The 18,596-nt window shown below is 43.4% G+C and overlaps 1 protein-coding gene across 3 annotated transcripts in view; it reads left to right on the top strand.

Moving 5' to 3' along the window:
• Positions 1–1,111: 1,111 nt before the first annotated feature.
• Positions 1,112–18,596, top strand: part of CPN1 (carboxypeptidase N subunit 1) — a 30,521-nt gene continuing 13,036 nt past the window's right edge. Inside the window, exons 1-8 of one of the 3 annotated variants that reach the window (XM_087862806.1) lie at positions 1,118–1,253; positions 1,428–1,602; positions 5,486–5,682; positions 10,255–10,410; positions 11,896–12,078; positions 13,588–13,699; positions 16,482–16,621; positions 17,836–17,935. In XM_087862806.1, coding sequence (XP_087718932.1) covers positions 5,515–5,682; positions 10,255–10,410; positions 11,896–12,078; positions 13,588–13,699; positions 16,482–16,621; positions 17,836–17,935 — 859 coding nt within the window. In that variant the 5' untranslated portion in view covers positions 1,118–1,253; positions 1,428–1,602; positions 5,486–5,514. Of the gene's footprint in view, positions 1,603–5,485; positions 5,683–10,254; positions 10,411–11,895; positions 12,079–13,587; positions 13,700–16,481; positions 16,622–17,835; positions 17,936–18,596 lie in introns of all 3 variants that reach the window. The other 2 variants (XM_087862807.1, XM_087862804.1) reach the window with 2 other exon arrangements.

An 18,596-nucleotide genomic window follows, 5' to 3' on the forward strand; every position in this document is an offset into this window, starting at 1 on the left:
TAATTTTAGAACACTTCTAGCACCTTAAAAAGAAAACTTCTGCCCACTTAGTTACTGCATTTCCATTCCCAGCCTAGGCGACCTCTTATTTACTTTGTGTCTCTACACATTTGCCTCTTATAAACATTTATATGAATTGGATCATGTAATATGTGGCCATTTGTATCTGGCTTCTTTCACTGAGCTTAATACTTTCAAGGTTCATCCATGTTACACAATATAGCAGTATCTCCTCTTTATTGTCAAATGATATTTCATTGTATGGATATATGCCATATTTTGTTTATCCATTCACCAGTTAATGGACATTTGGATGTTTCCACTTTTTGTCTATTTTGAATAATACTGCTACAAGTATTATTCATATACAAGTTTTTGTGTGGATGTATGTTTTCATTTCTCTTGGGTAGATACGTAGGGGTGAAATTGCTGGGTCACGTAGTATGTATATACTTAACCTTTTAGGAAACTGCAAAACTGTTTTCCATAGTGGCTGTAAAATTTATTTTCCCATCGGAGGGTTCCGGTTTCTCCCTATTCTCACCAACACTTGTTATTGTGACTTTTGATTGTAGCCATTCTAGTGGATGTGACATGATGTCTCAATGTGGTTTTATGTTGTATTTCCTTATGACCAATAATGGCGACCATCTTTAAATGTGCTTATTAGCTATTCATATATCTACTTTGGTGAAATGTCTATTCAAATCTTTTGCCCATTTTTGAATTGGGTTGCTTGTTTTGGTATTGTGTTGTAAGAGTTCTTGATGTGTTCTGGATATATTATCAGATTTATGAATTGCAATTGTTTTCTCCCAGCTTGTGGCTCATCTTTTCATTTTCTCAGTGGTATCTGTTGAAAGATATTTGAGGGGGAAAACGGACAAAACTCTGAGCTGTACTTCAGAAGGAGTCTAGCATCTGTGTGTGGGATTGATTGAAACGGACAGAGAATTCTCGTTAATATAACTCCTTAAATTGTAATATAGGGAATAAGCCTAGGCCAAGTTTCTGAAAACTCTCTGGGAATCAAAGGGTTATAAGCAACTATTTATTGAAGCTTGTTTACAGTCCAGTTAATCAGTAAGCTAGAATCAGTGAAACTACCCATTCTGGGGGAGTACAAAACCTTTCAAACGGTTTCCCTGGATTAGGAGAAGCAGAGAGACGGGGGAGGAGAGATGAGTGGCTGTTCCCGAGCTACATAAGTAATTTCCAGCTCTGAACGGGACAATTCTGCACTTCCTTGCCAGGTTCTGTCACACTGGTGTTTACTGGTGGGAAACTAGGAGGAGCTGGTTCTTGGCCCTTGGATTTTGACTAGTTGTTGGGAGAGGTAGAGCCCATTTTAGTGGGTCTCTTTGAGAAAGCCCAACAAGATGTCAGGCCTGCTCTCAGTCTCCTTCCACCTTCTCCTTCTCTTCAAGTTGGTTGCCCCCGTGACCTTTCGCCACCACCGCTATGACGAGCTTGTACGGACGCTGTACAAGGTGCACAACGAATGCCCCTACATCACGCGGGTTTACAGCATCGGGCGCAGTGTGAAGGGAAGACACCTCTACGTGCTGGAATTCAGCGACTACCCTGGAATCCACGAGCCCTGTAAGCCCTGAGCAGTTCTTGGAGTGGATGGGGCAGGACCTTTCCCTTACAAATCCAGTAATTGGGGTGGTTTCTGGGGATGTCCATGGACCCCTCCACCTATAAAGTATCACCTCTTTCTCCAGCTGTGCTAAGTCTTTCCCTACTTAGCCCTCAAATTGCCCCTGCTTCTGGGGAGCTGCTGCCCCAATTCAGCCTCTAGTCTGTTCTTCCTTTTGAGGTTCTGTTTGCTCAAGACCTTCATGGTAAAAGGTGAGTCTTCTTCCCTGCTCCCACCCCATCCCCCTGCCTTCCCTCCCGCTACTCTTCTTTCTTCCATCCTATTTTGCTATCTTTATCCAGTGCTTCAGGAGACCAAGCAGAAACAGTTAGCTCTTCTCATTGTGCTAGGAAACCTCAACGTGTTTAGGGATTTCTCTTTGGGTAATGACAGTGTGATAGTGTATGGGTCCTGGAGAGAGCTTGAGGCCTTGGGTATTAGTTTTATTCATTGGATTACTTTCTGTTAGTTTGTTTCTATTATAAAAGCGATCTGTGTTTAGATTGAAATAGACATTAGATAAAGAAACAAGAACAAAACTCACGCATAATCCCACCACTCACAGATGATCATTGTTAAACATATTGATGCATATCCTTCCAGACTTTTTTGTATGCATGTTTAATAACCCCACAACACATATATTTTTTTTACAAAAATAGAATCATACTAGAACTGATTTTCTCATCTCATTGTCTTTTAGAAATAGCATCCATGTCCATAAATGTACATCTACATTGTATTTTTGGGCTGCATAATATTCCATCACATGGTTGTAGGTAACTGTTCATTGACTGATAGACATTTAAGTCGTTTCTAATTTCTCACTTCTTTACTTACAGCAATTGTGACATCCAAATTATGTCAGTTCCTCCTTCACCCTGTCAGCTTCAAATCTCTCTCTTCCTTTCCACTTCCACATCCCCCACACTAGCCAAACACCATCACAACATGCCTGAAACACTGCACTAGGCTCCTGACTCTTCTAACTCCTACCTGCCACCACTCTCTAAACCTTCCATTTAGCTCACAGATGCCAGAATACTTTCCCCAAGTACTGATAGAATCCTCTCACTGCCCTGCTTAGAATCCTTCAGTGACAACCTCACACGCAGTGGATCCTGTCCCTGACAGCTTCAGGATGTTACATGGCCAGTGGGGAGGGTAGGGGTGCGTTGGTGCTGGCTCAAGGAAATCTATGCCATTAAATGAGGATAAGACTTTGCTTTGAAGCCACACTTACATTGAAAGCACCATGCTTTTGGGGGGTGTGTTCATTTCAGGAGCCTGTGGGTGCTGGTGGACATTATAGGTTAGTCCCTCCCTCGCCCCCTTCCACTGCCTAGCATTCAAGGCCTTCTTGAGGCTTTCTCATCCTGTTCTAGTCCTCACTATTCTCTTTCTCTGATGCGCTATCTGCAAGCGCTTGTAGATTCTGAACATACAACAAACAGAGGAGAAAACAAAGACCCCTCCCTTGGGGGCCTTAATTCTAGTGGTGTAAGACTGGAAACAAGTGGGAACGAAAGAAATACCTATTGAATCAGATGGAAAAAGTGCTATCGAGAACAATAACCTTGAAAAGAGAGAGAGAAGATGTCAATGCCAGGGAGGGGGTCTTTGCTGTTAAGGAAAAGCTTCTCCTTTGAGGTGATTTTTGAGCATGTGATGGAGCATGCTGCCCCCTAATTGGGGAAGAAAACGTTTGCAGGCAGAGGGAAGAGCAGGATTGTGTTTGGCGTGCGTGAGGAACAGCAAGGAGCCCCCTCCCCTGCCCCCTCCGTGGCTCCAGCAGACTGAACAATGGGAATGTTCACTCTGGGAGTGGTGTGATTGGGGATAGAGATACTGAGCAGGAGATCATGTGGTGCCTTATAAGCCTTTGTAAAGATTTTGGCTTCCAGAGTAAAGTGAGAAGCGGCTGGAGGGTTTTAAGCAGAAGAATGACACAATCTGACTTAGAATTTTTAAAAGACCACTCAGAATAGGGATAAATTTATAAAAGAGCACTCAGAATGGGGGTCAGCAAACTAGAGCCTGAGGGCCAGCCCCCTGTTTAGATAAATAAAGTTTCACTGAAACCCAGCCATGCCCATTTTCTTTTTTTTAAGTAAACTTGATGCCAACATGAGGCTGGGACTCAGGACCCCAAGATCAAGAATCACATGCCTTACTGACTGAGCCAGCCAGGCACCCCTGCCCATTTGTTTTCGTATTGACTATGTCTGCTGTTGCTGGAAGAGTCAAGTAGCTAGACAGAGACAATATAGCCTACCATCCCAAAGTATTTATGATCTGGCCCTTCACAGAAAACTCTTGCTGACCAGTGACTTGGGAGAATAGACTTCATGGGTGGGGCAGATGCAAGGGGTTCGAGAAAGAGCGTTCCTGTAACAAACCAGGTGTCAGCGTATGGGGCTCGAACAAGATGATAGCAGGGGTTAGTTATGAGAAGTGGTTTTATTCTGGATAAATGGAAAGTGGAGACAGAATTTTATATTAAGTGCCTTTAGGTGCAAGACATTATGCTGGGTTCTATAGGGCAGTAGTTCCCAGACTTTTGAATTTCACCTTAGTTTAAAAAAAATTTTTTTTAATAAGTAACAGATTGGAGGGGACCAACATAGATTTTCCAGATCTTATTTTGCTGAACAAGGATGTTGAAGAATACTACCTGCCATCTGGTATCACCATCCTTTTCTAAAAGAAGGGATATTTTAGCGCCAAGAAAAGAAAGACATAATCTAAGATTAAAGAAATACCCCAAGATTTAAAAATACACATTATAGAAGATTCACTACACAATCCTTGTGGTTTATAGACATTCCTTTGGGAAAGACTGCTGTAGGTATACTAAGATAAATACAGTGGATTGTATCCTAAGGAAAATTAAAATGTGCATACATTGCGAAGGCCCGGTCTAGTAAAGGAAACAGGAGATGTGCAAAATTAGGTAAAACTCAGAGTAGAAAGTAAAGGAAAGTTCAATAGCAAGTTCATTCCCAGCAGGGAGAAACCAAGATGTCTTCTCAGAGTGAGTGACATCTGAATTGAGCCTAGAAGGATGGTGAGGAGGATTTGGAAATGTGGAGATGAAGAGGTCCAGAATCAGAAAAGTCACGGAAGCAGGAGAGTGGGGGGTGGAAGAGAAATCAAGTGGCAAGAGTTTTTCTCCCTTTTAAAAGGAGGCAAGACTGATTTTAAGTGGTTCTAGAGGCTCTTTTCAAGCCCTCAATTCTTACTTCAATTGAACAGTTAGCATAGCCAAAGAGAAGGCATAGGCACACTTCTTCCTCCTCCGTGCCTCAAGACATGGCATTCTCAGATATATTTTAGTTTTCTTGGTACCAGAAAAATTCAGTTTTCAACTGGAACGATTAGGAACTGTTATGCCACAACCCAGACTTTATACAAGCAGGTCTTGGGAAAACACTATCTTTACCCTGAAAAGGTTTATTTCTGAGAAGTACCAAGCTACTGTAAATGCCGCCTGGGCTTTGGGCCTCCATCTTATTAATTAACTAGGTGACTCCAGCAAGTTACTCAGCTGCTTCTGTTCCTCTCTCCTCCTGAGGCTAATCATGCCTTCTTCACAGGTTTTCTGTGAAGATTAGGAGTAATGAACACAGTAGGGGTTCGATGGCATGAATTTCTGTAGCATTTATAATTGCAATTTGTTCAAAAAGGCCTCAGGGATCACTGGAAAGACCCAACCGAAGCGTAAGACTTTCACTTATTCGTTACGGGAAAAGAGGGAAAAGGCCCCCCTGCAAGGTGAGGAATCCTTGGCACGTGCAAGCTTTCCCCATCTTCTCTTCCTGCGTGTTCTTCTCGCGCTTGCAGTGGAGCCGGAAGTCAAGTACGTGGGAAACATGCACGGCAACGAGGCGCTGGGCCGCGAGCTGCTGCTGCAGCTGGCCGAGTTCCTGTGCGAGGAGTTCCGGAGCGGGAACCAGCGCATCGTGCGGCTGCTGGAGGGCACGCGCGTGCACATCCTGCCGTCCATGAACCCCGACGGCTACGAGGTGGCCGCCGCCCAGGTACCGAGCGCCGGGACGGGCCCTGCGCACAGCAGAGCCCTCCGCCCCGTCCGTCAGAGCGTCCCCCCCGGTCCCGCTGCCAGTGCCACCGTGTCATTGAGAAAAAGCCGGTGGGTCCACAGCACGGTGTGGAGACCCGGTTCAGCCCTGTGGCAGCCTAGGCAGTGAACGTGGGCTCCCTCCGAGCTTCGTTCTCTCAACGCCTTTCCCGCTGACCTCGCGGCTGTATCGTGAGGATCAGGGAGGCGGTCTGTGACAACGCTTCCTAAACTGGAAAATACGCAACAGGTGTTAAGGGAGGGCTCTTGCAAAACAGGCCTTCTTCCCCTGATGCTTGCTTCCCTACATACTCTTCTCCCTCCCACGTTATAGTTCCAGTTGCACTTGGGGGGTATAGAACTAGTTTGTCCCAGAATTGTGCGGTCGCGGGCTAATTCTAGAGTCTTCATGTTTTGGGTTGTATTTTTTTTTTCATTGAAGTATAATGACAATATTATATTAGTTTCTGGTGTACGACATAGTGATTGGATATTTGTCTATTTTGCTGAGTGAATACTATATTTCTGTACAGCTTTTTCCTCTGTAGTATAGTACTCAGCCTTTAAATTATTCTAGAATTACGTTGTGCAGGGGTCTATGGGCTTTTACTTTATTTTCTGACATAAGTTCAAAATGTTAGTGTGCTTAACTTTAAATCAATGATTTTTTGGGGGGGGGTATGGTTGTGCATCAGAATCATAGGGGAAGATTTTTTGAAATACAGATTCCTAGCCTCCTCCCCCCGCATCTACTGAATTCGAATTTTTCCAGTGTGAAGCCAGGCATCTGCCTTACACGATGGATATGTTCCTTTAAAAGCTGTGTTGAAACCTGGTTTGTTTGGGCTTTTGGATGAGGGGGCAGGGGGTTGTAAATTAAAGAGGCTTTTTTTTTTTCCAATTTAAAAATATGTCTCTTTGAGGTAGTCTTGCATTTTTTTTTCATTTTTAAGACTAGATTTCATTACTTTACTTTTTAAAAAATTTTATTGTAGTAAGAACACCCAAGATGAGATCTACCTTCTTAACAAAACTTTAAGTGTACAATACAATATTGTTGGCCATAGGTACAATGTTGTCTCCAGTTCTGGTCTCCAGAACCTATCTATCCTGCTCAACCAAAACTTTATGTACCTTCATTAGGAACTCCCCATTTCCCCCTCCTCCTAGTCCCTCGCAACCACCCTCCACTCCCTGATTCCATGAATCTGCCCACTCTGTCCTGTACAAGTGGAACCATACAACATCTGTCCTTTTGGCCCATTCCATTTTAAACCTACTTGAGGATAAGGCTGGGGAGGTAAGTAGAGGCAGGGAGGGGAATGGAGCCAAGATGTTGAATGAAACACAGATTTGCCCCTTGCAATCTCACAACTTCCTGCCAACACAACAGAGAAAAGAAAGTTTTGTTCCCACACTGGAAAATCAGAAAGGTGCACATTAACATCTCGAGCCTTGAGTTTCCAAAGTAGCAGGAATATTTGAAAGAGATGTGGGGGAAGACCTCTAGCCTGGCTGCTTTCCTTCTGTTGGTCCTTCCCAATATTGCAGTGGGGAGACTGAAGAATGTCAGACTTGCCCACATCTTTTGGGGAATGAGGTGAGGTGGGAGAAAGTAGAGAAAACCCCTGCCAGCCCCCTAAATCCTAGAGCCATCTCTGGGGAGCCAGTCACCTTTGCTCACCTGTTGTGTACTTGTTCAGAGGGAGCAGATCTTGAACCTGAGCCCAAGAGAGGCCCCACCAGGTTCTCAAACTCCCAGAACTACCTGCCATACCCAGAGGAAACCTGTCTGCGTGGCTACACAGGGGAGACATGCCTATCCACTACACTAAAGGTACCCATAGGTAAAACAGAATAACCTCCCCTTTCCCTACCCCACCAAAGATTTTTAATCTTAATCCCTAGAACCTGTGCATATGTTATGTTACATGGCAAGGGAGGATTAAGGTTGCAGATGTAATTAAGGTTGCTAATCATCTGACCTTAAAATATCCTGGATTATTTGGATGGGTCTAGTGTAATCCATCACAGGGGTCCTTCAAATGTGGAAGAGGAAAACAGAAGGTCACAGTCAGAGAGATTTGAAGATGTTGTGCTACTGGTCTTGAAGAGGAAAGAAGGGACCATGAGCCAAGGAATGTGTGTGGCCTCTAGAAGCAGGGGGAAAAGCCGAAGCAGATTCCTTTAGAGACCTCAGAAGGAACACAGCCCTCCTGGCACCTTGATTTCAGTCTTGTGAAACCCATTTCAGTCTTCTGACCTCCAAAACTAAAAGGTAATAAGCTTGTGTTTTTTAAGCCACTAAGTATGTGGTAATTTGTTGCAGCAGGAATAGGGAGTGAGTGAATATACCACCTACCCTGTTTATGGGAACTTTCTGTTAAGGAAAGGCCTCCCCTGCCAGCCTAATGACCTGGTATGAGTGGTGAATCAACTGATAAGTAAATTAACATAGCTGTTAATATGCACAGTTAGGAGCTACGTTGATATGAAGGAGCAAGTAGTGAAAAACTCCTGGAAATGTAATGAAAATCATTATCTCATAGAAGTGAAAAATCAAACTCCCAATTGAAAAATTATATAAATATTTCCACCCTGAACAGAATTAATGTAGGAAACTTGAGGTAGCTTAAATAAATATTATGTTCTCAATGAGATATAAGAGTAAAATATGAGCAGCATGCCATGAAAAATAGAGAAATCTAAGAACAATAAGGATTTTTTTTAAAATATGAAAGTGTTAGTACATCTGTGAGTCTTTAGCTGCCCAACATCCGTCCATTCACCCCACTCCCAGGAACAGCCACCAATTTGGGCTCTACTCTCAGTCCCCAGGGCTCCAGTGGACCTATTCCCCTTCTCCAATGCCATACAAAACATTGAATGGAATTTCAGTTTTGTGAAGGCCTTTGAACATATCTCTATTTTACTACTTGATATATCTTAATTATTTACATATATATCTATCTCCCTGTATATATTATGAGTTTCTAGAAGGCTGGCCTAATGTCTCATTATCTCTTTTCCTAGTGTCTTTCAGAGGGCTTTGAGATGCACTTAAGTGAATGTTGCTTGGCTACAAGGATGAATGAATGAGTGACTACATGACCAAATAAATGATACAGTTTGAAGTGTGAGCAGAGAAATTAAGGGAACCAGGAAGTTTATACTGCTAAGAAGAAAAATAAACAAGGATCCTAAATTTAAAAAATAAAGGGGTTGGGTTGATTTCCATGGTGCAGCTGCTTTGGAAAGAGTTTAGCAGTTTCTGAAAAAGTTAAATATAGACTTAAATTATAGCCCAGCAATTCTACTAGGTATCTACCAAGAGAAGTGAAAACATACATCCATACAAAGACTTGTATGGGAATGTTCATAGCAACGTTTTCACAATAGCCAAAAAGTGGAAATAATCCAAATGTCCATGTGCGGGGTTGATTAGTATCCCCCTCCCAAATTCATGTCTACCTGGAACCCCTGGCTGTGACCTTATTAGGAAATAGCGTCTTTAGATATGCAATCAAGTTAAGGTGAAATCATACTGGATTGGGGTGACTAACTTAAATATGACTAGTGTCCATATAAGAAAAAAGAAATCTGTACAGAGACCCACATGGGGGAGAAGGCCTGTGAAGATGGGAATAGAAATTGGAGTGATGCGTCTACAACCAAGGAACACCGAAGATGGCCAACAGCCACTGGAGGCTGGAAGAGACAAAGAAGGAGCTCCTCTGGAGCTTTGGAACATATGACCCTGCTGACATCTTGATTTCAGACTTCCAGCTTCCAGATCTGTGAGAGGATACATTTCTGTTGTGATAAGCCACCTAGTTCATGTTATTTGTTACAGCTTAGAGCAGCCCTAGGATCTAGGGCCATATAATAGTCTATTAATTGGTAAATAGATAAGTATAGTAAATCCATAGAATGGAATATTAATCAGCCATAAAAAGGAATGAAGTACTGTTACATGCTACAACACAGAGAAACCTCAAAAAAATTATGCTCAGCGATAAAAGCCGAACATCTAATGTGTGATCCCTCTTACTGACATGACCAGAAAAGGCAAATCTGTGGAGAGAGAAAGTGATGTCCCAGGACCGGACAAAAATGAGGAATGACGGGATGGGCGTTAGAAATCTTCATAAGTTAGACTGTGCTGGTGCTCACAAGACTGTGTTAGCAGGGACTAATAACTCATTGAGTTGTGCACTTAAAATGGTATGTAAATCCTACCTTTTGTGGTATGTAAATTATATCTCAATAAAGCTATATTTAAAAAAAATAGAGGTTCCCATTATTCTGAAACACCCTACTCTTGTTAGAGCTTCTCCTGGGATCTCTACCATCAGCATGTGGTCTACAAGAAAACTTGAACCATGCCATTGGGACTTTAGATGAATTAAAGAAGAAAATGCTACACCATTTGATAGATTAAGCTAATGCCCCAAAATACTATGCCACATAGTTTTCTTCAACTATAGGACTCAGTCGGAAACCTTCCTTTTTCATTTCTTCATTTTCCCACTAGGGCGCAGACAGTTCTGGGTATCTGGTTGGCAGGAGCAATGCAAATGGAGTGGACCTGAACCGCAACTTCCCTGATCTCAACACCTACATCTACTACAATGAGAAACACGGAGGCCCCAACCACCACTTGCCCCTTCCAGACAACTGGAAAAGTCAGGTAGGAGACGAAATCTGCACGCAGAAGCAGGTAAATCAGCATCTGGAATTTCTAGCAATCTTCACATCAGTTAAGCAGGCAAGAATTTAGCATCAACTTAACCTCATGTTTATCTGTCCAGAGTGGTAGGAAGGGTATCTTCTGCCTTTTGTATTCATTCTCTCCCCCAGCAGAGAGCCCTTTGCGGAGCACATACTGTTTGATGTTAGTGGCCACGGTAGTGAAAGGAAAGTGCTATCCTACGGCTGGCTGCTCAGTACTTTACAGTTGTACAAAATTCTTTCTTAGCATTTCAGTTGATCATTGTAACACTGGGGGGTAGTGCACGGAGCAGTCACCCATCCCTGTTTTACAACTCACACAGCTAGTAATTGATGGGCTCGGGATTAAAACCCGCGTCTTCTGGCTCCTAAGCCAACATTCTTTCTACTGCACTGTACTGTTGGCAGAGGACTAGCACCTATAGAGAAGTCTCCCTTACATGGGACGCACTGTGTGCTCACCAACAATTAGCTATAGAAGGAGGTTCAGGGAACTCTAAGCTCTCCAACCATGCTACCCCTCTTCAAACCAATCTCTCTCTCTCCCTTTTTTTAAATAGACTTTTTTTTTTCATCCAACAAGAAGCCACAACTTTATGAATGATAGAAAGAGTACAAATTTCAAACCAAGCTATAGTTATTCTTTTGAAACACCAAAAAAAAAAAAGTTCTCTATTTTCTGATGGTTACATTGTCATGTAATAACATTACTGCTGTTCTTCAGGCTCGGACTGCCTTTGCTCCTGACATGTTTGCTCGTGACGTGACCAATTCTATGTCCTTAACCTCTACACCTGTTTGATCCGCCTCTTCCTCTTCACTCTTCCTATGTACAATTGGAGTCTGATGTTCTCTTGAATGTTTGAGACAGCTTCACCTTGAACTTTGAATTTCTCAGCTGCTAGTTGCGCCTGCTAAGTTCTCAGTAATAGACTATTTTTTATAGAGCAGTTTTAGATTCACAACAAAACTGAGGGGGAAGTACAGAGTTCCCATAAACCCCTGGCTTCCAGGGATCAACCTCCCCCCATCGGAGTGGTAATTTGTTACAGTCGAAGAACTACGCTGACTCATCATCACCCAGGTCCATAGTTTACTTTGTGTTGTATATTCTATGGGTTTTGACGAATGGATCATGGCCTCTGCCCTCTGCTGTAGTCTCATACACAATGGTTTCACTGCCCTAAATGCTCTTCTTTTAGCTGTTTTGTGTATTGGGATTCCATATGCGATTTCATTTTGAAAAAGAGTCCGTCTACTTCATTTTTTAAACCATCAGGCAAAAGACCAAAATTTCCCCATCTACACTTCTCATATCCAGGAGGACACTTTCTGTTGTATTCGGACATGCCATCTTCTCAGGCCGCTTCCTGACAGACTTGTTTGGAGAGCCATTTGGCACCTCCGGTTGCAGCTTCACTGCCAGGCCCTCATCTCTCCACAGGTGGAACCTGAGACCCAGGCTGTGATCCAGTGGATCCGCTCCTTCAACTTCATTCTTTCGGCCAATCTCCATGGAGGGGCAGTGGTGGCCAATTACCCATATGACAGGTCCCTGGAGCACCGGGTCCGAGGGTTCCGCCGCACTGCCAATACCCCCACGCCTGATGACAAGCTCTTCCAGAAGGTATGCAGAATGGCAACTCATCTGGCCAGAGGCATCTGGGGCTCAGGAGAGTATTTAGGGGGTCTAATAAACAAGGTTATGATGATATGGCTACATTAATGAAAAATAGATCTTGTGCATGAAAAAATATTTATATAATAGTTCAAAACAGCAGGAGAATAAAAAGAATGGACTAATTCTTTTATAGTTGATATATGATTAGTAAATATGATTAATATAAAAATTAACATTATTAATTCATCGATTAATGAATTCCACAGAGAATAACGCCAATTATTGCTTTGCAAAGAAAATTTATTATTATATTTTTTTCTTCCAGTAATCTCATTTTTTCCACTGTTATGAAGTAGTAATGAAAGAGAATTATAGAGATTCCACATATATTCCTCTCCCTCCAACACACCTCTCACCCCCAATACATACAGTAGTCCCCCCTTTATCCTTGGGGATACATTCCAAGACCCCCAGTGGCTGTCTGAAACCGCAAATAGTACTGAACCCTATATATAATTTTTTCCTATACATACCTACAATAAAGTTTAATTTATTAATTAGGCATGATAAGAGATTAGCAATAATAACTAATAATAAAATAGGGCAATTATAACAACATAGTATGATAAAAGTTATGCGAATATGGCCTTTCTCTCAAAATATCTTACTGTAGGGGCACCTGGGTGGCTCAGTCAGTTAAGTAGCTGACTTTTGGTTTTGGTCAGGTCATGATCTCAGGGTCCTGGGATCAAGCCCTGAGTCGGCTTCTGTGCTCAACAGCTGGGCTGAGGATTCTCACCCTCCCTCTCCCTCTGCCCCTCCCCCTATTTGTGGGCGTGCTCACTCTCTTGCTCTCTCTCTCAAATAAATAAACAAATCTTTAAAGAAAATCTTACTGTACTGCACTCACCCTTCTTGTGATGAGGCAAGATGATAAGATGCGTACACGGTGAGATGAAATGAACTGAATGACGTAGGCATCGTGACCTAGCGTTAGGCTACTATTGACCCTCTGACATATTGTCTCAAGGAGAGTCTTCTGCTTCCAGACCACAGTTGTCCATGAGTAGCTGAAACCATAGAAAGCAAAACCATGGGTGAAGGGGGGACTACTGTAATTGTTTTCATGGCCAAGGCCTATCTTACTTGCTCCTTGTTTTCTTCCGTAAAACTCAACTAGAAGATGGTACACCTAGAAAGGAGTTTATACATCATCTAATATCACCCCTCACTTTGCACTTGAAGAAACTTATCCCCCAGATAGTGGAAAGATCAGAATACAGCTCTTCTAACTCTAGTCTCCCACACATGCACGTGCGCGCACGCGCACACACACACACACACACACACAAACAAACCCCATCTTCCTATGCCTGCTGGTATTTTCTTTCACTAAGGCAAGTAATCAGTTGTTTATACATAGTGGGGTTTCATGGTGTCACCCTATTTCTGAGTGTGAGCATTGCTGTATGAGTTGGGAACACTCAGCGCATTTTCCATCTATTTTACCTACAGCTGGCCAAGGTCTACTCGTATGCACATGGATGGATGCACCAAGGTTGGAACTGTGGGGATTACTTCCCGGATGGCATCACCAATGGGGCTTCCTGGTATTCTCTCAGCAAGGGTAAGAAGAGTCCTGGGTACAGCAGTGCTGCAAGCCAAAGTGAAATAGGGCTTATCTCTCTTTCTCAGGGAAACAACAGGAAAACCATAGAATTTTGCATTCAAGTAGAGATCTGAGAAATGGAGAAGTCTTAAGTTGACATTAACTGTCATCTTGTGATTCTTTAAAATGAAGGTAGGGCCACCGTGTGGTCCTTTAAAACTGGTGTTTTACACAGTAGATCAGGGCATAGGAGGGAAATAGTGTAGTCAAGTGGTTAAGAGTGTGGCTGTAAGGGTACATTGGGTGGAAGCCCAGCTTGCCCATTTACCAGTTATGTGGCTTCAGGGTAATTACTTAACCTCTCTGTGCTTCAGTTTCTCATCTGTAAGAGTAACAATACTTCTGGGGCGCCTGGGTGGCTCAGTCGGTTAAGCATCTGACTCTTGATTTCGGCTCAGGTCATGATTTCAGGGTTGTGAGATTGAGCCCCACATTGGGCTGCACACTGGGTGTGGAGCCTGCTTAAGATTCTCTCTCTTTCCGTCTCTCTCTGCCCCACCCCATGCTCTCTCTCTCAAAAAAAAAAAAAAAAAGAAAAAAAGAAAAAGAAAAAAAAGAAAAAAGAAAAGAATAACAATACTTGCATTGTAATTTTGATGTGAATATTAAGCAAAACGATGTGCATAAAGCATTTGGAAATGCCCGGCTTACAAATGTTAGGTTCTTTTCTCTCTTTTTTAAAAAATAAGATTTATTTATTTGTTAGAGAGAGAGAGAAAGAGAGAACAAGCAAGAGGGGGAGGGAGAGAGGGAGAGGGAAAAAGAGAATCTTGGGCAGACTCCTCGCTGAGCACAGAGCCCGATCTGAGGCTTGATCTCACAACACTGAGATCATGACCTGAGCTGAAATCAAGAGTCAGATGCTTAACCAACTGAGCCACCCAGGCACCCCAAATGTTAGGGTCTTCTTTTTTTTTTTTTTTAGGTTTTTCTATTTATTCATTTGAGAGAGACAGAGAGAGCGTGAGAACTAGAGCATGAGCAGGGGAGAAAGTCTGAGGGAGAGGGAGAAGCAGACTCTCCACTGAGCAGGGAGCCCAATGTGGGGCTTGATCCCAGAATCCCAGGATCATGACCTGAGCCAAAGGCAGATGCTTAACCAACTGAGCCACCCAGGCGCCCCTGTTAAGGTCTTTTCTAAGTAGCATGGAGCTATGCCTTACATAGCAACAGATGACCAAAGGAGCTGGCCTGGACACCAGCAGTTCCTCCACTATGTGCTCTCTGTATCCTGCCTGCCCATCTCCTATGAGCCAGTGTTTGCCATGGACATCGGCTATTGATAGCATAGCAGAAACCTCCAGCAGGGGCTTCTCTCTCTGTTCCTTGGGCCTTCCCCAACACCAAGGGTTGAGATAGAACCTCTGTTTATGACCTTCGGTAGATAGGGAACCTAAAGATAGGGAGGAGGCTGAAGCAGGAAGCCAGGTTCTTTTAGGGCCTAGTGTTTTAGCAGCTATCTCTTCCATACTTTCAAATCGGACCTGGACAGAGCTCAGGTACTAGAAAGCTCACTGGTAAGAGCTGAGCTGGTAGCTGGTTCTATGGAAAGTAAGGAGGAGGAAGGTTAGGGAGTCACTAAGTACTGGGAGGAGATCCACTTCTTGTGGCTGAAAACTTGCTTGAACACGAAGTGAGAAGATTTTGTTGAACTTTATTATTGTTTTTTTTAGTGTGCATTAGAAAACCAATAGATCACGCTCCCCCCAATTTAAAATATGAAATATACTTTTCCAAATCGTACTTGTTTCTCCCTCCCCCTTCCCATCATCTGGGAAACCATTGACCTTGCTTCCACTGAAAATCGTTGCCCTAAAATAAGCTGGTACGATTCCAAGTTTATTCAGCTCATTAAAATGATTGTTCCAACAGTGCGGTCTCCGGACCAGTGTTATTAGCATCACCTGGGAGCCTGTTAGAACTGCACATTGGAAGAGGGGGCTCACCCCATACCTACCGAAACCCTAGTGAAGGCCCAGCAACCTGTATTTGGCTGGAAGGCACAGCCTTCTTGATGATTCTGATGCAGAGAGCGATCCAGTGTCAGAGGCACAGTTCTCCAACTGTCCCCGTCCTCTCTGTAACAGCCACTTATGCTCATCAGCTTAGAGCAGGTGAAGTTGATTCAATGAAGTTTTTAACCCAATACCCTTGTTACATAAACACCACTCTAATAAATCGGGAGTATATTAAAAAATCCTTGATTCAATTGGAGAATACAGAAGATAGAAGCAGGCAAACATTCGATGGAAGAAAACTATAGCTGCCTTCTGTTTTTCCAAGGGCCTGTTTTTCTGGGTTAACTGTTCTCATGTTAGTGCTGTGTTCTCAGATAGGAGGAGGGATGTGAAAGCAAGACATTCATATTCTCTCTACCCTCCAAGGTCTGAAGAACACCATCACCCAAAGAGAAGGTCTGTGCCCCGGAGGCAGTACAAGTGCAGGGTCTCAGATCAAGGCACCACTAACCAGCAGACTGTGGAAACGCTGAGGGTCAAGAAGTGAATTTAAGGGGTGAAATGGGGAGGAGGAGGGGATGGGGGTGACAACATGGGCATTTATGACGAGAGGAAACTGGGAAGCTGGGGAAAGGTTTTCTGGAGGAAAGAAATAAATGGAGACCGAGAGCTAGAATGGAAGGTCATGGCAGGGCGTGGAGAAATCATGGTTGTGGAGGGTTGAGTGGGGGCATTGATGGGATCCTGGTTATACAGATCTCCCTCTGCCCTCTTCCCCTTAGGAATGCAAGACTTTAACTATCTCCATACCAACTGTTTTGAGATCACACTGGAACTGAGTTGCGACAAGTTTCCTCGCCAAGAGGAATTACAGCGTGAGTGGCTGGGTAATCGGGAAGCCCTAATCCAATTCTTGGAACAGGTAAAATCCCATTCTTGAACTTTCCTGGTTACAGAAAGAGAAGTGTTTTCCAGTGGTAGGCAAGGGTTTTTGTGAGGCTTAGTTCTGACTTTTACTTTGACTCCATACCATACATCTGGGCTGTTTCTACCCATCAGATTTACTCATTCAACATTACTGAGCACAGTTATCTGTCAGAAACTGTACCGTGTGCTGGGGGTAATGGGCAAACAAATACCCCTGCCCATATAAAGCTTGTATTCTAGGGAGGAGAGACAGACACTAAACAAAATAATAAAGTAAATTTTATGACTTGTTAAATGCGAAATCTAATGAAGAAGGCCTTACAGAGAAAATGACGTTTAAACAGACTTAAAGGAGGTGAGGGAGAAATTTATGCAGATTTCTAGGGGAAAAGAGACACCCTGATGGGGACACCACAGAAAATGCAAGGCTTGCAACAAGGAGTCATTAGGGAAATGCAAATCAAATACACACTCCTTAGGATGACGTCTATAAAAAAAGAAAAAAAATTACCATAAAAGACAGACAGTAGCAAGCATTGGCAAGGATGTGGAGAATTGGAACCCTTGTGTATTGTTGCTGGGAATCTGGAATGATGCAGCCACTATGAAAAACAGTATGTGGTTCCTCAAATGTTAAACATAGAATAGCATACATGATCCAGCAACCCCACCTCTGGGTGTAGGTCCAAAAGAACCGACAGCAGGATCTCAAAGAGATACTTGTACACCAATGCTAATAGCAGCATTCACAGTAGCTGAAAGGTAGCTGTGGCCCAGCTTGCAATCCATTGATGGATGAGTGGGTAAATGAAATGTGGTTTGGACATACAATGGAATATTCTTCAGTTCTATAAAAGAAGGGAATTCTGAGATCTGCAACATGGATGAACTCTGAGGACAGTATATAAAGAAAAATAACCCAGTCACAAAAAGACAACATTGTATAATTTTGCTTCTATGAGTAGTCAAATCCATAGAGACAGAGAGTAGACTAGTGTCATGATTTGCCTTGGATTTTCACAGGATCACTTTGAGCACGTTGTTGAGAGAGGTTGTCGGGAACAGGAGGGCGGAGAGACCAGCTAAGGGGCTATTACCATAATCTTTGCGAAGATCGAATGTAAAAACATATGAAAAAGGGCTTTAGGACTCCCAAACACTGAACACATGTCTTATGGTCATAACCATGCACTGTAAACTTTCTCGCAGGTACACCAGGGCATCAAGGGAATGGTGCTTGATGAGAATTATAATAACCTTGCGGAAGCTGTCATTTCTGTTAGTGGGATTAACCATGACGTCACTTCGGGTAGGTGGCCATGCTTAGTGGGGTGAGAAGGAAGCCTTCACGTCCTCACCTTTTTCCAGCATGATCAGGAGGCCAGTTTGTAAGCCAGTGAGGCTAACAGGGGTGTCCAGGACATTGGGGCTGGGGACAGTAGAAAGGAAGGATGCTAGACATAGAGACAGTGAACTAAGAGGCCAGGACCAGAAAGATGTAACATCTCTCCCGGCATTCAGGAGTCACCGCCTCATACAACTTAGTTCGGGGTGTTTTCTGGGTTTGAGGTTATTGGTTGCTCACATACTGGTGTGAAATGGGGTTGAAAAGAAAAGGACTATAAAACTGACATTTAGTCTTGTCCCTGACCCAGGCATTTCACTACACCTCCATCCAGGGAAGAGTTAGCAAGATGCATTCTGTAGGCTTGTTGCAGGGCAAGAGTGATGGTGGAGGCAGATCTTCTTGGAACCAACCTGGAACCTCCTGGGATGGTACAGAGTACCTCATATGGCACAGGTGTTGCAAACTGCCCCAGCCGAGTTTGATCATGCGCAGCTCTTAGGTTTTCTTTTCCTTCCTTCCTTCCTTCCTTCCTTCCTTCCTTCCTTCCTTCCTTCCTTCCTTCCTCCCTCCCTCCCTCCTCCCTCCCTCCCTCCCTCCCTCCCTCCTTTCTTTCTTTCTTTCT

Source organism: Ursus americanus, chromosome 6 (assembly GCF_024610735.1).
Source record: "Ursus americanus isolate L20-20 chromosome 6, mUrsAme1.1.p, whole genome shotgun sequence".
NCBI classification, from domain to species: Eukaryota; Metazoa; Chordata; class Mammalia; order Carnivora; family Ursidae; genus Ursus; species Ursus americanus.